We start from the raw sequence: 22655 nt of genomic DNA, 5'->3' as shown, positions 1-22655 counted from the left end.
GACAGTTAAGTGGGTTGAGAACCATGAGTTGAATCATAAAAAATGCTTGTTGATTTTTTTCCATCTATTCTAGCCTTGTTAGATAAAATTACTTGGTATTTGTTGTTGATTGGAGATGATAGGTATTCCGTGGAATTTATCGAGATGTGTAAAAGCTAGCACGAACACCATAGTTATTTAAAAAACCCAAGGCTTGCAAATGCTTATCAGTCTGACTTTACCAAGCCCTTGAGCTTGTTTTAAGCCATAAAGGGCTTTTTTTAATGGATACACTTTATCTTCATGCCCCTTTACAGAAAAACCTTGAGGCTGCTCCTCATAAATTTGCTCTGGTAGAAAACCATTTTAAAAAATTGATTTGACATCCAACTGAAAGATTCTCCAACCTTTTTGAGCAGCAATAGCTAGTAACAACCTTATAGTATAGAGTCTAGCAACTGGAGCAAAAGTTATTGAATAATACACTCCAAAAAGTTGTGAGTAACCTTTCATAACAAGTCTTGCCTTGAGCTCGTTAATAGAACCATCAACATTCAATTTCGTACAATAAACCCACTTCACACCAATGAGCTGTCAAATGCAGAAAAAACACGAAAAATTGAAGAGTGATTATCTTAATTCGTTGATCCAATACATCAAATTACATCGGTATTTATTCACAAGAGAAATAAGAGATAAAAGGAAGCAAATTATTTTACACTTAATGTAAATCCTACCAAATATTCTATAGTTAATGTTGCACAATATTGTATAATCTATCTATTTATCTATCTCTATATCTTTCTATACTACCTTAAAAACATGAACTCCTTAACTTGAATGTTAAATTACTCTAATACCCACAACTTAAAATACTCCATTTAGATGTTATATTTTATATTATATTATACTAGGTAAATTACCTGTGCTTCACATGAGATCGAACTATTTTATTAAGCTTACATATGATCATTCGATAATATTCGTATTTCGGTACATACACTACATTTTCAACAATATTTTATCTTAAGGCAAAGCGTTCCTCCAAAATCATAAAGTACTATATTTTTTTAATTTCCATTATTGTTGCACAAAAAATTATGAGTCATAGAGTATGATAGAGAGATTTTAAGTATAAGAAAGAAGTCTAAGAAAATCTCCATGAATATAGTTGGTCAAAAGTGACAAACTTTCTTTCTAAATTTCAAGAAGTTATAAAGAACAACATTAGCCGTTAAAGTGTTAAAAATTAGTGCATCTTAGAGTTTTCTTTTACTGTTTTACTTCTGCAGTTTACTGAGTCAAATAACAATTCCTATATTTTAGGAATGATGATTAAGTTAGTTGTTTATTAAGCTAGGAGTCTTATTTGTTAGAGTTATTGTAGGAGTTAGAAGTTAACGCTTATTTTATATATAACTCTAAGTGCCTGCTGTAAAAGAACAAAGCCTTCAGTTCAAGCAAAATAAAGTTCTTCTCTGTTCAATTTCTTGTTCAACTGCTGCACTTGTGCTTTCTTTTCTCTGCGTGTGCTTTTGTTTTATGGTATCAAGAGCTAGTTTATTGGCATAAACGTTCTTTCCTTCTTGTCTATCAATTTTGTTCAGTCTTGTTGGAGGAGATTGAAAGTTGCAGAGAAAAAGTTTGTGCAGTATGGAGTCAACAAATGGGGGAAATAGTTCAAACGCACAGTTTGGTGTTGAGAAGTTTGTAGGGACAAACTACAGCTACTGGAGAATGTGTATGGAGGCTTACTGTTGCTCCTAATTGCACACGCAACTGTACGTGGTCGCGCAAGTAATATAGTGGCTCTTAAAAGAACCAGATTATCGAACACAAAGGACTTGTCAATTAACTATTTACTAAATTATACTAGTCTAATTATTTATTTAAGAGTGTCAAACTAAAAGAATGCAAGAACAAAATAATAAAATTACTTACAATGGTTGAAAAATTCCAGGGGCTGTAGCATGTAATGAATCTCATGCATCATATTCTTGGCTTAGAACTAATGTCAAGTTATTGGTTTATAGGGTTAATTATATGAGTTGGGCTATATACCTCTCGTTGCCTACTCCAGTTAGCTATCTAACTACATCGTTGAGCGGGGATAAATAGACTAACTGACGAGCATTTATATTTCATCCTATTTCGTAACCAAGCAAGGTGTTCGTCCGGGCGTCACTCCTGAACACTAATCACCTCAATCTAATGGATGGACCGAGCTCTCTATATTCTCTGGTCTATCTAACCTCTCCTCTCCCGATTTTAAGATTAGACAATATATTTATCTTATGGTGATCAAGCATAAGATACTAAAACAAGAATATAGAAGTAACTTATAATGACAACCGATAATTAATTCAAAAACCTTAAATAATCAACAATCAATTCGTAGCTACAGCCCCATAACTAGGGCGTTTAGCCACTAATCTCTAAGAAAAGAAAAACAAAAAAAAACCCTAAAAAGTATTGAACTTTTTACTTGATGCCCTATGATTAATCTCTTCCTCTAATTGATTGCCTCAAATAATTATTTCTATGGACTATTTATAGATGTAGAAAACCCCAAATAAAATAACTGAGTCCAAAACAAATTAGGAATCCAAATCCAAGCGGAATAAGAATTCCCTGTACGTGTAAATAGTGCTCTGCCGAGTTTCTTGCCCATCTTCGTTCTTCATATGATGCCACATGGAATTTTCAATTCCAATTCCAATTCTACTTCCACCAAAATATATATTATTTTATAAAGTTTAATCTATTAAGCTGTTTGCTTGATTTCCTTCTTCAACCTTCCATCTTTAATTCGTTTTAGCTCCAAAGTTCTTCAACTTTACACTAATTTATTCCTACAAATAAATTACACTATTTAGCACAATCCATAAAATCCATGCTAAATCCATGCTTAGAAAGGACAAATACAAATAATCAATGTGTGGCAAATAATGATTGAAAATATATATTTTTGGCCTCACATCAATACCCCACACTTAAACTTTTGCTCGTCCTCGAGCAAACATTAAAGCTCATCTCAAAAAATCATACTAGTAATGTCATCACTTTGGTTAATACAAACAATTAGGCCATATACCAATTTCAAAACATCAAGTACACTTCTCAATCATTATGCAAGACATCCAAATAAACAACAAACCTCTAACCTCCTAACCTCCTAACCTCAAGGAAAAACTTTGAACTCATCAAATTTAAGCTTGCTCACCTACTCTCTTCAAAGAAAGTTAATAAAATCACCTATCCATCATGAAACAAGTACCCTTACAAGAAGAAATAGTCCACACACTCAATTCAAAAGATTGAATATAAATTAAGGACTTCATATCATGAACAACTCTCACACTCACAAATAAAATTCGCATGTATGTACAAAGAACCATAGGCTTGCCCATTATGTACATCTCCACTAATTAAGCATGCTTGAATAGAATCAAATATGACTTTAACGGGTTGTAATGTAGACTAGGGGACATGTAGGAAAACTATATAATAGTGACTTACACTTCCTTAAGCACTTTGCAATTTTAGACTTCATCACCCATAATTTTCTTCTCTTTTAAAAGTTTTCCTTCATAATAGCCACCCTCAACTTACGTATTTTACATGCGTTAAGGTGCACGATTCCTTGGAAGGACCAGGGCCATCATCAAGGTAACTTCTTTTGTTCATCTTTTTTTTTTTCACATCACATTCTTTCAAAGAGGGCTTTTTAAACACTTTGTAGCTATCATTGATTACCTTTTCACTCAACCATCTCTTTTTCTCAGAATTGATAATTAGAATAAGTCTATGCTATAATGCTCAAGGAAGCAAGGTGCAAAAACTAGGGATTCAACAAAATAATCAAGGGAAAACTATGGCTACCAATAAAAGACTACAGGCTCAAAAGGGTTAACTAGTGATATAATATCTGAAAAGGCTAAAATTTACGAGACAAATCAAAGAAAACCTAAAATCATCTCCTAAACAAAGCAACACTTTTTATTTCGCTTTAATAACATTCATGACAAGTTCTAGACTAAGATGCAAAACATGGAATAAACAAAATCTTACCACACATGGCACAAGTATCAATAAAGGTGGATCAATTCCACTTCTAAGAGAGACAAGATCATAACAAGCTACAAAATAAAATAAGCTATATACAAAGTCACAACCATGAGCTTAGGTGTCAAAGAATCTACATTTTTTTTTTATCAATCAAACATTCACAAGAAAGTAGTACTAAAAAATTAGGCCTAAATAGCAAGTATCACACCACTCAAAAGGGTCTTTTCTTTTCTCTCAAAAGAAAAATGAATTAAAATAAACTTATTCCTAAAAAAATAAAAGACACTCTGTTCAAAGGGATTATCCTCAGGAAAAGAACCGAAAACAAAAGCCGATGAACCCATCCTAAAAAAAATAAAAGACTCAATAAAACAATAAAAATTAGGAATTTATTCTTCCACCCTACACTTAAAAAGATGCTATGTCCCCAAAGCATCAAATAAAATTTAAAACAAGGGTTAGTAAAACTCCCTCATGCCTTTAGGCCTAGCTAGTAGCATGTTCTCTTAATTTTCATCAAGGGTCGTCACCCAACACTTATGCTCAAACGTGCTCCTTAGCTCCAAATTTTGGATACTCAGACTTCACCAAAACCTGCAAAAAAAAAAAAAAAGACCAAAAGAGAAAAAAAATGGCACTAATAAAATTAAAATAAAATAAGAAGTTACACTATAAATTGGGTTGCCTCCCAATAAGCGCCTAATTTAATGTCGTGGGACGACACAAGTAAATTCACTATTTTTCTTTCCACTTTGAACTTATGAATTGTACCCCTAACTTTGCATCTATTTTTCTGCTCCTCTCAAGGGGAGGTGGTAGAAAGATAAAGGAACCAAGTAATATATGTCGCATCTTGCACTTCTTTACCCTTATGTGAGAAATGTCGTTTTGTCTACGTGGACTAAAAATTTTTAGAATGTAGGGCCCTTGTTCCTCATCAATACACTCATCCATTAGTTCAGATTTTATAGAAAAGTGTTTTGAATGAGATTCAAGTTGCCTCAACTCCAAAGCAACATTATTTACAACATTCTCACTTTTGTACTCTTTCTCAACATCGATATTAAGGAATAAGGTGTAGTTGAATGGTTGAAATTCCTCTTTTTGCTCCACTAGTTGGTCATTATCCACGACAATTGGTAATTGAGCATCAGACGCCTTAATCTTTTTGTTCAAGTGAGTCTTTAAGTCATGAATATCTGAGCCAAATTGATCTATTTCTTGTGTGAGCTCAACTCTTCTTCAATGAGTTGGGTTGTCATGTATGTCAGACCATCACGAATAGACTCTTCAAGCTTTAGAAGTTGAGTTTGTCCTTGTATCCAATATTGGCTCACTATCTTTGTTTCTCCATAACTTTCTCCTTGTTGGGCTTCAATCTCTTCTAATTCAGCTTGGATTGTAATTTCTAATTGAATAGCGTCAAGCTTATCTAGTAATTTCATGATTTTTTTGTTCCCTTCTGTGCATTCAAATATTTGTCCAGTGATTTTTGAATTAACTTTGTCCAACATGTCCGTACATTCCATAAGTGAAACTTTTTTTTTTTTGAAACTGGTAAATGTGTATTCCTCAGCATTAAGGACATGCTGGACACCATCAAAAAGTGTTAGATAAAAAAAAAAAAACAACTAAAAAACAAGATACTTACAAAGATCTTAATATATCTACAAACTGATCTATATCCTCTAAACCTACTTCTTTACACCAAAAGTAGAAAGATATTATACAATTCCATTTAACTTTCTGGATGGAATTGGATCTATCTTCATAACACCTCCCATTTCTCTCTCTCCAAACTGTCCACCAGATACATTGTGGGATGATCCTCCACCACTTCTTTTGACTTTTGTTGCCTCCTCTTTTCATCCAGCAACTAAGCAAATCTGCAGTATGCTCCGGCATAGTCCAGCTTGTCTTTGTTATGTTGAGAAATAGAGACCAAAGTTGTGCTGTAAAGGTGCAGTGCAAAAATAGATGACTGTTTGTTTCATTTGTCTCATTGCATAAGAAGCACCTGGAAACTATGATGGCCCCTTTCTTCTTCAAAACTTCTTGTGTCAGGCATGCTCTTTTAACCACCAGCCAAGTAAAGCATTTTACCTTGGTTGGGGATGGACTATTCCATAAGTTTCTCCATATTTTTGGTTGCTTGTTTTGCATTCTCCACTTCATCGCCCCTACCAACATCACAAATAACAGAAGAATCATAATAGGGGTTCGGGGGAAGGGAATAAGATTTAGGGCAACCATTCCAATGAATATATTGACGACCACATATATGACCCCAAAATTGTTAATATCATAAAGATTTTTCCTCATTGTCTCTGAATATTCATTACTATTGCTTAGATTTCATATCACCAACCCCAACTTATTTGGAATTCAACCATAGTTATTGTTATGGTTATAGTATGCAGTTATAAAGAATTAATACAATGATCAACCAAGCAATACGTGGCATTTGAATGGAATTGTTCACCACTGGATATTCTAAACCAAAATTTTGATACATAACAAATTAAAATCTCACAGCATAATTTTGTGAGAACTTGAAACTCACAAATATCCACAAATGATAATAAAGGCGACCTAATCAAGAAGAAAAAGTCATGTTGCTTGACATATTTTTCAAAAAGATAGTCTGTCGGGCTGTATCCAAGTTTCCAGGGTCACAAAGTTAATTGAAAGAAGCCAAAAGAAAGAGTTATCACTACAACAAAAATGATCTTTAACGATAATTGATAGCTTAATTGCCGCTAATATGTATTTTCAGAGACAATTAGTACTCTCTATAAATGTCCCTAAAGTCTATAGCGACATTAAATCTAATGACAATTAAATTATGTCGGTAAAGACTCTAACACTCTTTGTCAATGTGCATATTTATTGCCGATAAACATTGTTTTTGTCATAGTGTATTTTGGGCATATGTTAGTTTCAAGAAAACTTGATCTCTTATTATGCCCAAAAATAAGAGAGGAATTTTATCCTTGGGTGCGGGTTTTCCTTGTCATAAAAAAAAAGAAATGTGACAAATTAGTCAACTTGCGATAAAAAAGGTGGACTAATTGTCTCTATACTAATATTCTAGCAAGAGTGTAATGGCATACAAAGTGTTTGTACCTAAGATAAAACAATCAAAATAATATACTAACTGTGGCAAGCAAGAAAGCAATTTGTTTGGTTCTTTTAACAAACTTCACCATTGGTTCCACATAAGTTATCTATTTGTTGTTGTATACTATCAAATATAGCACAACCCACAAACAATTTTCTGAAAAAGTATATGAAGGAAGCCTGTAGAAAGGAAAGAAAGACGAGATCAATTTTCAATCATCCTTGCTGAAATTTTTAACAGAGTTGAAAAAAGTCGCCAAAATAGCAAAAAGAAATTGCAATAGTAACATGAATCACTATGACTTACAATAAAAGATTAAGCTTCATGAAATAGGAGGAAGAAAACTTTGAGGAATGAAATACACTTCATAAGAAGTTTAATTAATGTATTTGAATTGACTCCCCTATAGCAGAAAAAAACCTACAAATAATACTGGCAGAAATGTAAGTTTTGCTTACTAAAAAGCCAAATGTTATGAATTCAATCATTCCAACAACATTATGAGTTGTAGACTGAGAGGCGCAAGAGTAGTAGGGTCGCATTGCCATTGAAATCAATTTTCTTTGTTTATTCTTTCTTCTTTTGGTGCCTTAAAATTAAGTGTTGGGTTTTAAAAGATATGAATGAAAAATGAAGAGCTGTGACTTTTGTAAAAAGTTGTGACTTTTATGAAAAGTTGTGATTTTTTTGTAAGGTTGACATCTAAGAAGGGTTAAATAAGAATCTTCATCTGTGAGAGCGCCGTATAGATGGGTCTAAGATTCTCTTATATATATATATATATATATATAAGAGATTTGTATTCCCTTCATTTATAAAAGGGTTAAATGAAGATTTATTTATTTGTGTTAAAAACAAACACCTTTTCAAATTGAAGGATTGAGACTTTTTCGAAGGGTTATGATTTTTCCAAAGAGTTGTGACTTTTTGGAAGGATTGTGACTTTTCTAAAGAGTTGTGACTTTTTCGAAAGGTTGGGATTTTTTCGAAGGGTTGGGACTTTTTCAAAGAGTTGTGACTTTTTCGAAAGGTTGTGATTTTTCCAAAGAGTTATGACTTTTTCGAAGGGTTGTGAATTTTCCAAAGAGTTATGACTTTTCTTATAAAGCATACTAAGCACATGTTCATACTATCCTTTGTTGGTTATAAATTTGAGGGGTTCTCTCACATTTTAAAACTACAAATTTTCTAAGTTTTCAATTCTTCTTAAAACACTCAATTTAGTACATCTTCTATATTTCATATTATATTTATTTATTTATATTATATATATATTATATTAAAAGTAGATACCTTTTCACATTGAAGGATTGTGACTTTTCCAAAGGATTATAACTATTTCAAAGAATTTTGATTTTTTTCGATGAGTTGTGATCTTTCCAAAGGGTTGTAACTTATATGAAGGGTTATGATTTTTTTTTTGACAAGGCGTAATAAACACTTGTTCATAGTACTTTTGTTGACTATAAATAGAAGGTTTCCCTCTCGTTTTTAAACTACAAATTTTATAAGTTTTCGATTCTTCTTCTTAAAATGCCCAATTGAGTATATCTTCTATACTTCAGATTATATTATATTTATTTATTTGTTATGTTATATTATATTAAAATTTAAAAGCAGTCACCCTTTCACATTGAAGAATTGTGACTTTTTCGAAGGGTTGAGACTTTTACAAAGATTATGACTTTTTCGATGAGTTCTGACTTTTTTGAAGGGTTACTATTCTTCTTTTTCTTCTTAAAAAAACACCCAATAGTACATATTCTATATTTCATATTATATTTATTTACTTATTATTATATATAACATTTAAAGCAAACACCTGACTTATTTGATGAGTTGTGACATTTCCAAAGAGTTCTCATTTCTATTCTTCTCTTCCTAAAAAAATCAATTGTGATTTGCAGCTGTTGAGTGAGTTCGAAGCAGTGGAATTGGAACGCTCCCATAACTTGAATTTTAAACTACTATAATATCCCCAACGTAAAACACTCAATTTAGTATATTCTTTATATTTTATATTTATATTTATATTATATTTATAGCAGGAACTCCAACAATACAACAATAACTAAACAATGAATTATAGGGGAAGAGAAGGTATATTTAAGAGATTTAAGAGTGTCTATTTTTATTCTTACACATCACAATTGATTTTAAAAGGAGAAAAAAGTCAAAAAAGGAAAAAAAGATAAATGTAATTGGAGGACATTGAGAGGTGCCACATCACTTTATCTATATCTAAACTTTATAGATTATAAATAAATGTAAATGTTTTGGGATATTGATTTGACAACTTTCAGTATGCACACAATTAGTACTCATAAGAAAGTTTACATCCATTATTTAGAGAACCTTATTCATTATTATTTTATTTATAATCGTTTACTTAAATTTTTGGTTTAATAATATTGACATTATTTAAAAAAATAGTATACTACATTGTTTGCACGTGCATCAAAACTAGTAAATATAAAATATCTCTATTTTTAGTTTACCCTATTTAGAATATCTTGTCGCTACATCCTCCTCAAATTGATGTTGATGAATCAAAAACATCAATTTGCCTAGAAGCCGATGATGCTATCATGCCATTGATTTTGTAAACACATCAGCTACTTGAAAATCACGGGATACATATGGAGAAGTACTAATTTTACGAGTTACAAAATTTGTTAGAAATGTATAAAAATAATTTTGGAAATAAGGTTAGATTTTCGATTACAAATGTATTAAATCCCAAAAAAGAAGATTTAAAGAAAGGAAAATAGCTATTGAGAATTTTGCCAAAATAAAGAGAATAAAATCTATAGGAAATAAAAAGAGAAATGGGAATAAGAAAAAGAAAGAAGCTTTGGGGACAGCAAAAGGAGTCCTATTACTATGGTCACTGCAGTGAGATTTGTGGAACTAATCATGCCTTTATGCCTATCGTCGTAGAAGTTGTTCCTAGGAAATATTATGGGTCTCGGGTATCCAATCAATTAATCCCACAAACTAGGGAAGCTTAAGCGGAAATGAAAGAGAAGGTTGAGGGACGTCACTAGATTGAGAGATTCGCTCGCTCGCTCTATCGCTCGTTCAGTAGACAGCAAGTGGAGTGCATAAGCTCTTTTATTTACAACTTCTCTAATAAAATGATAGTCCAGTTCAATATGTTTGGTTCTTTTATGATAAACCGAATTGGCAGCAATCTGAATGGAACTTGTTTGTTAGCGTGGAGAGCAGTAAGACTAGATTGAGGTAATCCCAGTGTTTTGGGAAGCGAGAAGTGGAAAAAAGCGACAAGGGCTCGCTTCACAAAAGCGAGAAGCGAGAAGCGAAGCGCACACTTTTTTTTGAATAAAGTGATATTTAGTATAAAAATAAAAAAATATTAAACAACTGAATAGAGGTAATATATTCTTAGATTAAAAGTAAAAAGATAGTCAATAATACTCACAAGTCATAACATATAAAGCAAAAAATCAAAAACATAATTAAAATCACAAAGAATCAAACTCCTATTCTTCCACAAGAGTAGCAAAAGAATTGAAAAAAACAGAGCAGTAATATTAATTGAAAAAAAATAGGTCCGTAATAGAGATTGAAAACAGAGCAGTAAACAGAATTGGAAAAAAAAAATGAAGCAATAAAAATATAGAAAAACACCCAGCAACAACCAAAAAAAAAAAAAACAGTAGCAGATCGCAGCAGCTTCGCAGAGAAGCAGAGAAGAAGAAGAAGAGAAGAAGAAGAGAACTTACAGGCTACAGCAGTCGCAAAGAAAAAGAGAAAAAGTCGCAGCTTCTTAGTTGCGTAAGTATCTTTCAGAAATTAAAAAAAATAAATAATAATTGGTGCTTTTTCATAAAAAGCGCGCTGTATCGCGCTTTCGCTTTTCTCGCGCTTCTCGCTTCTACAGTAGAAGCGAGCGCCTTTTCAATGTCGCCTCGCTTCAGGAACTAAAAGCGCAGGAGCCTCGCCTCGCCTTGCGCTTTAAGCGCGCTTTTCTGTGCTTTTTACAACACTGGGTAATCCAACTTCTATCTTTTGCAAGTAAACCACGAAGCCAAAGAAAAAACTTTTTGGATCCATCTTTTCCTCCATTGGATCGTAGGAAAACTTTTTCCTCTCATTTTAACTTAACAGATTTCTTCACCATTTTAGATCAAAGATCACACACTTGTCTTAAAAAATAAGCTTGAAACCATTCTCCAAAAATTACCCTGCGTTTAACAAAATAAAGTTTAGAAACAAAGAGTGCATTCGAAATTAACTTTGTACCTATGGAGCTTTCAATAGTTACTGTGCCTTTCCCTTTGGCAAGATGATAATCACTATTACCAATTCTAACTTTAGAGATTACAGATCTATCTAACTCCCTATATCATGAGTCATATGACTTGTACAAACGCTATCAATTAACCAGCTTTCGCTTGAACTCTTACTTGCAAAACAAGTAGCAACAAACAATTGCTCTTCTTCTTGTTGATATGCAATTTGTGCTTCATTTAAGTGTTGTGTTATGACACTTTCTGCATCTCATATCAGGTCAAAACTTTAAGTCTAGATGATTTCTCTTCCCACAATGCTGGCAAGGTGGATATTTTCCACCTTTGTCATTGCTAGAATTGCTATCAATTGCAGTAACTTTTGTTGCTGTAGCATATCTCTTCTTGAACTTCTGCATCTTGGCCTAGCCTCCCGAATTGAATTTTACCTTGCTTGTAAAGCTCCTTCAACAACTGCCTCATTCCTCATCATTCTTCTTTGTTCTTGTGCTTGCAAAAAGTTGAAAGTTCTGCCAAAGTAATGTTTTATGTATTTTCCAATGAATCGTTGCTTCAAACTTTTTAGGTAAAGTAACAAGAATTTTCTTCACAGTTCTTTTGTCGAAAATTCGAACAAAGTAACTTTAGCTTATTTGCTAGATTGATAAGTCTATATGAGTAACACATTAACTGTCTCAAATTCCTTCATTTTTTGCATTTCAAATTCGCTCACCAGGTTTAAGACCTTCACACCTCAAATTCTTTCATCTCCATGATATTTTTTCCCCCATAAAGTCCCATACTGGCTTAGCCAAACTAAGAGTCATGATTCTGGGAAACAATTGTAGGCGATACTGCAACATAGAGACACGCCTTCGCCTTCTACTTCCTGGTCTTCTTCTCTTTATCAGTTTTGATATGAGCTATGGTAGGATTGCCTGGTAAAGGCGGAACTCCATAATCCTCCTCTACCGCTCCTAGTGATCACATGCATCCATGTAGGTTTCCATCCTAATAGCCCAAACCTCCAAAACTTCATAGTTTTTCTCCATCAAAAACTGGTGGAGCAGTTGATGAAAAAAATAGTCACCTTCCATAATTCTGAAAGCTGATTTTATGGATGGTCTGTTTAAGTGTTTGGGTTTCACTTAGTCAAACACTCTCAAGCTCTCACAAGTCCCTTGAGAACAAAAAGGCTCTGATGGCAATGGTAGGATTTTGACAGCAAAGAAAACAAGTAAAGTGACTTGAAAGATATAATTTTATTGATCATCAGGGACTATATGTATACATCACAGCTTGACTAAAATACTGTGAAGTACTGCTAAGTCTGCTAAACTGATTTACTGCTTACTGAAAGTAAGGAACTAAACTTAGAAATAGCTAGCAGAATTTTAAACAAACTAGGAAAGAGAAACAACCAAAAAAAATATCAATATATTTTGGTGTGCACTTCCTCGGTCTTTTCAGCCCTACGTTACCTCTTCTAGCTTAAGTTTTTGTAGACACCTGTGCACCAGCTAAGCATTCTGAAAATAAGCTGAAGTTCTAGAGACAACTACAACAGTTTTAGGGAGCTGAAACTTCTTGCATTTGAGCTTGATTAATTAATCAATGCTAAAAGAAGGCTTAATGCATTCTTTCATTTCTTTTACACTCTTTTATATTCTGAAAAGTTAGAATCTAATTGTGGTTTGATGATTTCTGACGAGGTGATGCAGACTGAAGAATTTTTGCTTGGGCAGAACCTCTTGTCCTGCTATGACTTTGTGGAACAATCTTGTGAATATATTGTGAAGCAGCTCTCCAACATGCAGAAACTAAGGTACACAAGTGTTTGTCTTCGGACCTTCTACACCTGATATCATTAATTTTATTCTATGCAAATTTAATCTCAATAGGTAGTTACAGAATTATTTATTAAAAAAGAAAATTGGTTGACAACAATTTTCAACTTGGGAATATCTGTTTTGTAACAGATACCTCATACCAGTAATTCTTTTAAATAGGATAGCATGAGAGATCTAACTAAATTTTAATGAAGCTACTTTAAGGCTTCAATTAAGCATGTCGCACATGAGTGTTTACATAAGTCATGATGGAACATAATGCTCAAGGACTTGGCAGTTCTATTACAGAAGCCATATGTCTCGTAAGGAGATTGCTAGAGCATTATAGGGAGAGAGGAAGAGGGATTTATATATGGTGTTTCATTTGCCAAGAAAAAGCTTATGACAAAGTTCCTAGGGGGGTTTGGAGACTGAAGGTGTACCTATAACCTACATTAGGGCAACTAAGGATATGTATGTATGATGGAGGAGTCTGGAGCCAAAAGGGCAAAAAAATTGAGCAAAATTTTCAAAAGGGCAACAAAATTGAGTATGAAACCAAAAGGGCAACATTTGGATGAAGCCGTTGACAATGTTAAATTCTATGTATAAGGCTCATGTCAGAATGAGGCTTGTAAGACTCATGTCATAATGTATCTTACAAGGCTCATTCCGACATGAGCCTTCCCTTCTAAAAAAAACATCGCTGGCTTTAAAAAAAATTAATATCCCTTCTTCATATTTATTCAATTGTTTTGTTGTGTTTTCGTGTTTTTTTTTTTTCCTATTTTCACTTTTTATATGTAAATTAAAATGCAAGTGATGTGGTCAAGTTTAATAGTTTTTTATATAATTTGGTAATATTGAGGACAAAGTATAGGGACATGAAAAAAATATGAAGGACAAAGAGAAATTTTTATCTTTTTTATGTCAACAAAAAGAACAGGCAGTTTAGGGTTGTGTATCGTTCGGTTCGGTCTGATTTTGAAGTTTATCGATTTGACTTATTGGTTATCGGTTTGTAGACATGCTAAACCATTATAAAACCATTAAGATATTAGCTTATCGGTTATTGGTTTATCAATTATTGATCGTTATTAGTTTGGTTATTGGTTTGAACGTTAGGATTTGACACAAAAAAAATCATTGAAAATCACTTATAAACAAGGTAAAGTCCATGCTGGTTTCTTCATCATTTATATACCAATTTGAACTCGTTTGGTGAAGTAAATGATTTTCAATGATTTTTTTGAGTCAAATCCTAATGGTTAAACTATTAACCGAACTGATAACGATCAATAATCGATAAACTTGTAACCGATAAGCCAATATCTTAATGACTTTATAATGGCTTAACATGTCTACAAACCGATAAACTTCAAAATCAGACCGAACCGAACGATACACAATCCTAAACTGCGTCTTCTTTTTGTTGACATAAAAAAGATAAAAAATTCTTTTTGTCCTTTATATATTTTTTTTCATGTCCCTAAATTTTGTCCTCAATATTATCAACTTATATAAAAAATTATTAAACTTGACCACATCACTTCTTTTGAGAATGGTAACTTTTTCTTCTATTTATCCACAGGTATACTACATCAAAGTAGCCCCCCTTCCAAAAGTATTACAAACTAGACTGACTCCATCTGTGCTTTTTGTCACAAATAGTCTAAAATATCAAAAAGTTCTTCTGCCTGTACTAAGACTTTCTGTTTACACAAAAAATAATAAAGAGCTATACAATTCATCTTGAAATTCTGCAAATTGTTCTTCTTGCCCTCAAAACATCTTTGATTCCTTTCTTTACACACTGTCCACCATATACAAGCTGAGACAATCCTCCATCTCTCCTCCTTAATTGTAGTATTGCCAATATTGATCCAACAATTTAGGAGTTGTACTATGTTTCTTGGTTTCACCCAAGTGATCTTCCTAAGGTTGCTGAATATTCTCCATAATTGATTTGTCCATTTGCAATGCAAAAAAGAGATGGTTGACTGTCTCTGCCTGTTCCTCACACAAATAGCATCTTGAGCATAGTTGGAACTTCCTCTTCTTTATATTTTCTTGTGTCAGCACTACTTCCTTTGCTAGTACCCATGTGAAACAGTTTACCTTGTATGGGATTTTAGGTCTCCATATCATCTTCCATGGCCAGAGCTCCATCCTATCATTTGAACTTCAGTGATTAAGATCTTTGTAAGCTGATTTGACACTGAAAACCCCTTTGCTGCCAATCTTCCACACAACCTTGTCTTCTTCCCTAGTCAGATTACTAAATTGTGCCATTGTATCATGGATGGCCACTATGTTCCCCATCTTCCAATCATTTAGATTCCTCCTAAGATGTAAGTTCCACCCCTGTCCTGTCCACATTTCAGCCACAGTTGCATTTTGTTGAAAGCTTAGTGTATATAAGTCTGGGAATAATTGTTTCAGGGTTCTTTGGGCTCTCCATCTGTCCTCCCAAAATGACACCTTCATTCCATTACCCACCTGGAATCTGATTCTAGAAAGGAACAGAGGCCAAAGATTTCTTATTGATCTCCAGATACCACATCCATATGGTGTAGTTACCATCTTTGTCATCCACCTATTCTCCATTTCATATTTTGCCCTGATCACCTCTCTCCATAGCTTATTCTCTCCTGTCATAAACTTCCAAAGCCATTTTAACATTAGGCTTTTGTTTTGTTTCTTCATGTTCCTGATCCCCAGTCCCCCCTCTTTCTTATTTTTTATGACCTCTTCCCACTTGACTAGATCAAACTTCTTTTTATCTTCATTTCCCTGCCAAAAAAAATTTCTTCTCAAAGCATCTATCCTCTGTATGACCCTGTTTGGTGCTGGGAACACAGATATCATATAAGCAGGTATTGCATCTAGCACACTATTAACCATGGCTAATCTACCTCCCCTAGACAGATGTTGGCTCTTCCAGTTGGTTAGCTTCTTTCCGCATTTTTCTATCACTCCATTCCAGATCTCTATTGATTTGCTCTTTCTCCCCAATGGCATACCTAGGTATATGGTTGGTAGTTCCCCTACCCTACCACCCAAAATCCCTGCCAGACACTCCACCTGAGCCACTTCATTTATGGGATAAATGAAACTCTTCCCCCAATTGATATGTAATCCAGAGACTGCTTCAAAGATGATGAATATTACTCTTAGGATCAACATTTGCTCTGTCATTGCTTCACAAAAAATAAGGGTATCATCTGCATATTGCAGATGTGTAATCTCCAAGCCATTTTGTGCACTGCTGTCCACCCTAAATCCCCTTACCCAACCCTTCATCTTTGCTGTGTGAATTAGGTTACTCAAACCTTCCATGGCTAAGATGAATAAAAAGGGTGACAGGGGGTCACCTTGTCTCAGTCCCTTTTGGGATGAAAAGAAACCACTAGGAGTTCTATTAACTAAAATAGAAAACTTGACTGTGCTTATGCAGAATTTCACCCATCTAATCCATTTGGCTCCAAAACCCAACCTTTGCATCATAAGTAGTAAGAAATTCCAGTTTAAATGATCATAGGCCTTCTGTTTATCAAGCTTGCATAGAATTCCAGAGCACTTGCTTCTCTGTCTAGACTCAACACATTCATTTGCAATCAACACTGCATCCATTATTTGTCTACCTTTTATGAATGCCATTTGTTGGCTGTCTACAAGCTTGTGTAGCACCTTCTTTAACCTTTCTGCCAGCAGTTTAGCAATGATCTTGTAAACTCCACCTATTTGACTAATAGGTCTAAAATCTGTCAGTTCCTCAGCTCCCACTTTCTTAGGAATTAAAGCCACAAATGTGGCATTAATACACTTCTCAAACCTCTCTGCCTTATGAAACTGCTGCACTGTAGCCACCAGATCAGGTTTAATGATGTCCCAACATTGGCTGAAGAAAGCCATGGAGTAACCATCTGGCCCTGGTGCTTTGTCCCCTACACATGCTTTTATGCTCTCTAGAATTTCCTGCTACTCAAAAGGTGCCAAGAGTTATTTGTTTTCTTCTTCATGAATCATAGGATAGTTTCTCATCTCTAGGTAGGGTCTCCATTGTTCTGGCTCATAGTATAGTTCCTCATAATAAGTTACTATCTCCTTCTATATCTCCTCTGGTTCAGTCAAACTTTCTCCCCTCACTTTCAGCTTTGAGATTGTATTCATTCTCATGTGTGCATTTGCAGTTCTGTGGAAGAAATTAGTGTTTCTATCCCCCTGCTCTAGCCACACTGCCCTAGATCTTTGCCTCCAAGCTATTTCCTCCCTTTTAGCTATGTCTTCAAACTCACTGATTAATGCTGTTTTAGAGGTTATCTCTTCTGGCCTCAGGAGTCTGTTTTCCTGTATCTCCTCTAATTCAGCTAGCTGTTTCAAGACATTTTGTTTGTGTTCCCAAGTTCCCTTGTGCAGTTTTGCTCCATTCTTTCAGCTTTTCTTTTAGTACTTTGAGCTTTGCAACCAAGACATAGTCAGGTTTCCCTATGAAACTGAAGGAGTTCCACCATCCTTTAGTTTTGTCATTGAAACCCTCTATGTCCAACCAACAGTTCTCAAATTTAAAGTATGACTTTGCGTTTTCCCAAGCACCGCATTGTAACATTATGGGAGAGTGATCTGATGTCACTCTGTGAAGTATGTGCTGCCTTATATTTCTAAAATTTGCTTCCCATTCTTCCAAGAACAAAATTCTGTCTAGTCTGGCTGCTGTTGTATGCCTGTCTCCTTTCTTCTAGGTGTATTTCCCCCCAGATAATTCAGGATCAACTAACTCCATGTCTTCTATGAAATCTGAGAAATTTGTCATTCCTTTGTTGATTCTGTTGCAATTTTTCTTCTTCGATGGGTACCTCACAGTGTTGAAATCCCCACATAGGACCCAAGGTCCTGCAATCAACCCCCTGGCAGCACCAATTTCCCACCAAGTCTCTTCCCTTTCTACTCTATCATTTGGAGCATTGACACCTGTGAGGTGCCAGCTGAAATCTTGACATATCCCTGTGAAGCTACAGGTGACAGAGTACATCCCTACACTGCTAATTTCTCCTTCCCACTCCCTTTTGTCCCACATAATAACGATGCTTCCCCTGGTTCCACTGGCTTCTAACTGTGCATAACTCACCCATTTATTCCCCCATACTTCCTTCACAATATTTTCAATTTCCCCTTCCACCTTTGTTTCTTGGAAACAGACTACATCTGCCTTCCAGTTCTTCATAATATTTGATCACTTCCCTCTTTCTAGCACAGTTCATCCCCCTTATATTCCATGACACTATGTTTAGCTTCATTATTTTTCTATTGCCAGGTATCCCCTCTACTTCTAGTGCCAAAGCTCATGAACTTTGTATCCAGTTCCAGGCTTTTCAATTCGTTTGCTCCTTTCTTTTTGTTTGTTGTGACTTCTCCCTTGCCCCCCTTGTTCCCTTGCTTGTTATTATCAATTTTCGTAAAGAGCTCCTCTGCTTTCTCCTCACATCCTCTAAAATCTACCCCAAATTCAGTGCTCAATTTGAGTATGTGTTGCTTAATCCAAAGTGGAGGACTTTTTGAATTAAAATTGTCTTCTAATGGCAAATGAATCATCAGCGGTGCATCATCCTCTGTGATCTCCGTATTGTTATCATTCTGCCTATTCAGTTGTGATACGGCCATTATTTGTTTTCCCATGTTTGTAGCTTTCGCTACGGTGACTGTGTTCTCCCCCTCCTCCTGTATTGTCTCCTCTTGTTCGCGAGGCGTGAAATTTCTCTCCTCCACCTCCAGGTTGTCCAGATATTTGAATCTATTCTGCGTCTTTGTTTGAGAAAGATTTGCCATTATTTCAACACTTACTAAGTCTAGTCTTTGGGATTCTTGACTGCTTTCTTTTTGTTTAAACCTTGTTTGGCCTAAAGCTTTTTTTGGGCCCTGATTTTTTCTCTCGCTTATTTGGCCTGCTACTGCATGAAGTTGCCCTTTCCCTTTCCAGCTGCGGTCACGTGCCTGGTCACGTGACTCCCAATTCAAAATGTCTCCAGCTGTCAATCGTGCCCATGTGCTGTGGTGTATAAACTGTTGGTTTCTCCATCGTACTAGATCTTGAAACTTCTTTACCCAGCGGTTCTCTGTCTTCATTCTCTCTCCTTGTCTCCACTTTTCTGACGGTCACCGGTGCCTCGCACCAGATCGGAACTTTGTAGGCGTAGCCGTCACTGGAAATCTTCACCTCCCTCGGAACCTTTTCCCCGTCACCCTTCACTTTTATACGAGTCCAGTGAAGGTGATTTTTGAGCTTTGTTTCTTCCTCTGTTTCGATAAATCCACCGCATTGGTCGCCGATTTGTTTGAAGATACTCGATGACCATAAGCTCGAAGGTAATCCCATGACTCTTATCCAGACCCAATCTCTTTTTACTTCATCTGGCCAGCATCCAGTGGTTGGCTTCCACCAGTACAAGCTTAGGTTCATCTTCTTCCATACCCATACCCCCGACATGACATGTTCTGCTGCTACTCTTGATGGGAGTTCAAACAGAAATTGGCCATCATTCATGGCAAAAACATTGACTCCTATTGCTGACTTCCAAGTGTTGCAGGCACATCTTCTTACGTCGTTTAAAACTGGGGTCTGTAGTGTGTCTTGGAATCTTCCAACGATGCATCTATTGAGAAGATCTGTTTCTGCCAGCGGTGATCCGCTTGTGACTTCTATGTGAGCCTCCTTCACATGTAACTTCGCTCTCTTCATGGAATCCGTCATCCACCTGCTGCTTTGGACTGCCTCCCTATAAGATGTGTTCGATTGTTTGCCCATGTTAACTTGGGGTTTTAGTTGCAAGTTGGGTTCATAGATGAACTTGGCTATTTTGTGGACGATATTACTCCATCCCCCCATGTATGAAGCTTCCGGTGTAATAATTATAGACTTGTTCTGACCTTGGATAGCAATAAAACTGACAAATCTGCCATTCTCGTTGTATTTAAGAGAGCAGTAAAACTCTGCAAAGTGTTCCTTGAGCTTCCATCTCCTAATAACTTTCCCTTGTACCTTGGACGCCTCAATAAATATTGATACCAACCACCGCAAAACTTTAATGCTAATCTTCACCCTTCTCACTAAGTTTCTGCTACTCTCAGTCCATTTGTACCACGAATCTGTACCATCTTTACATCTAGTGATTTCGTATGATTTAAACCTTGCATTGTAGTAAATGCTGTTGACCCCTGATGATATGATTCCTGCCATATGTGCCGGAGAATAAGTCCCCAAATCGATTTTAGTTCAGACTAGGCTGTCTTCGAAAATCGTGCCTGGGAGCATTTTCTCTCTCTTGTCTTTCCTTTTTCCTGATGACCACATCACTTGCATTTTTATTTACATATAAATAGTGAAAATAGAAAAAAAAATTAACACAATAACAAAATGATTGAATAAATAATGAAGAAGGAATATTAAATTTCTTTTAAGACTCATTCTGCTTATACATAGAATTTAACACCATCAACAACTACATCCAAATGTTGCCCTTTTGGTTTTATACTCAATTTTATTGCCTTTTTGGCTCCGGACTCTGTGATGGAGCCAAGACGCAAATAAGGATAGTGGGAGGAGACTCGGAACACTTCCTGGTTATGCTTATGAAAATGTTCCTAGGAGGCTTCGTGGTGGCGTTTGGAGTCTAAAGGTATACCAATATCTTACACTAGGGTAACTAAGGACATGTTTGATGGAGCCAAGACACGAATTGAGATAGTGGGAGGAGACTCGGATCACTTCCTAGTCATGATGGGGTTGCACTAGGGATTGACCCTCAACACATTTCTATTTGCTAGATGCATTGACGTGGCATATCCAAGGGGAGGTGCCATGGTGTATGCTCTTTGCAGATGACATAGTGTTGATTGACGAGACATGCGACGAAGTTAACGATAAGTTAGAGGTTGAGAGACAGACCTTGGATACGTACAACATATGTTAGGGCAACTAAGGACATGTGTGATGGAGCCAAGACGCAAATGAAGATAGTAGGAGGAGACTCAGATCACTTCCTAGTCATGATGGGGTTGCACTAAGGATGACCCTTAACCCATTTCTATTTGCTGGATGCACTGATGTGGCATATCCAAGGAGAGGTGCCATGGTGACATAGTGTTGATTGACTAGACACACCATCAAGTTAACGATACATTAGAGGTTTAGAGACGGACCTTATGGTCTAAAGTATTCAAGTTGAGTAGGACTAAGACAAAATATTTGAAGTGCAAGTTTAGTGACGTAACTCACGTGGCAGATTTGGAAGTAAGGATTGAAACACAAGCCATTCCCAAGAATAAGAAAGGAAATTTCAAGTATTTGGCGTCACTAATCCAAGGAAATGATTGACAATTATGTTAAAGTGTCGTATTGGAGCAGGGTGGATGAAATGGAAGCTCACAAAAGATTCCTTTCATTCTCACAGGGGTCTTAGTCAAGGGGACCCCATGCCACCTTTCTTATTCTTGCTAGCTATGGAAGGTCTAAATCACATAGGCAGGATAGCAAATGCAAATAAATGGGTGATAGGTTTAAGTGCTCAGTCAGGAAGAGGGGAAGATCTTGAAGTATCTCATCTGTTATATGCAGATGATGCCTTAATTTTCTGTGAAGCAGAGTCAAGTCAGATCAGATCAGACATCTAAGAGCCATCCTAACTATTTTTGAAGGAATCTCAGGTCTTCATGTAAACTGGTTGAAAAGCCACATCCCTATCAACCAGGTTGGGAATTTGCAAAAGTTGGCTGCTATTTTGGGTTGTCAAGTGGACTCCTTACCAACTAAATATTTGGGGTTGCCATTAGGGGCCAAAAATAAAGAATTGGAAGTGTGGAGTGGGGTGATGGAAAAGTGTGAGAAAAATTGTCCATGTGGAAAAGTCAATATCTATCATTAGGGGGTAGATTGACTCTCATCAAGTTAGTACTGGATGGCCTCCCAACATACATGATGAGCCTTTTCCCTATACCAAAGAGCATTGAGAAATATTTTTAACAGGGTGAGGAGGTCCTTTCTATGGCAAGGAAACAAGGAGAAGAGAGGTTACAATCTGGTGAAATGGGATGTATTGACCCTCAACAATCAGCAAGGGGGGCTTAGTTTGAAGAACCTCAGAAAACAGAACATTTCTCTTTTTACAAAAATTGCTCTGGAGGTTCTGCTCAGAAGAGGGAGCCACCTGGAGAAGATTTATAGCAGGGAAATATGGTTTACTTAATGGACAACTGAGGAAGTTGTGGGCACCATTGGGTGTAGTGTCTGGAAAACCATAAGAAGACTGTGGCCCCAGTTCAACAATAACATCTCAATCACTGTGGGTAAATGGTTTTTTTTTTTTGATGACAAGGGAAACCCGCAGCCGCTACCCTTTGGGTGCGCACAGG

The 22655-nt window shown here is 35.7% G+C and overlaps 1 protein-coding gene across 1 annotated transcript in view; it reads left to right on the top strand.

Annotated features, from left to right (window-relative positions):
* Window positions 1-22655, top strand: part of LOC125877729 (uncharacterized) — a 29289-nt gene that overhangs the window by 2324 nt on the left and 4310 nt on the right. The window contains exon 3 of the mRNA XM_049558953.1: window positions 13143-13246. Within this exon, the coding sequence (XP_049414910.1) occupies window positions 13143-13246 (104 nt within the window). The remainder of the gene's footprint in view (window positions 1-13142; window positions 13247-22655) is intronic.

The sequence above is a fragment of the Solanum stenotomum genome, chromosome 9, assembly GCF_019186545.1.
Source record: "Solanum stenotomum isolate F172 chromosome 9, ASM1918654v1, whole genome shotgun sequence".
Taxonomy (NCBI): domain Eukaryota; kingdom Viridiplantae; phylum Streptophyta; class Magnoliopsida; order Solanales; family Solanaceae; genus Solanum; species Solanum stenotomum.
The sequence above is the reverse complement of the archived record's forward strand: the minus strand, read 5'-3'. Positions and strand labels throughout refer to the sequence as shown.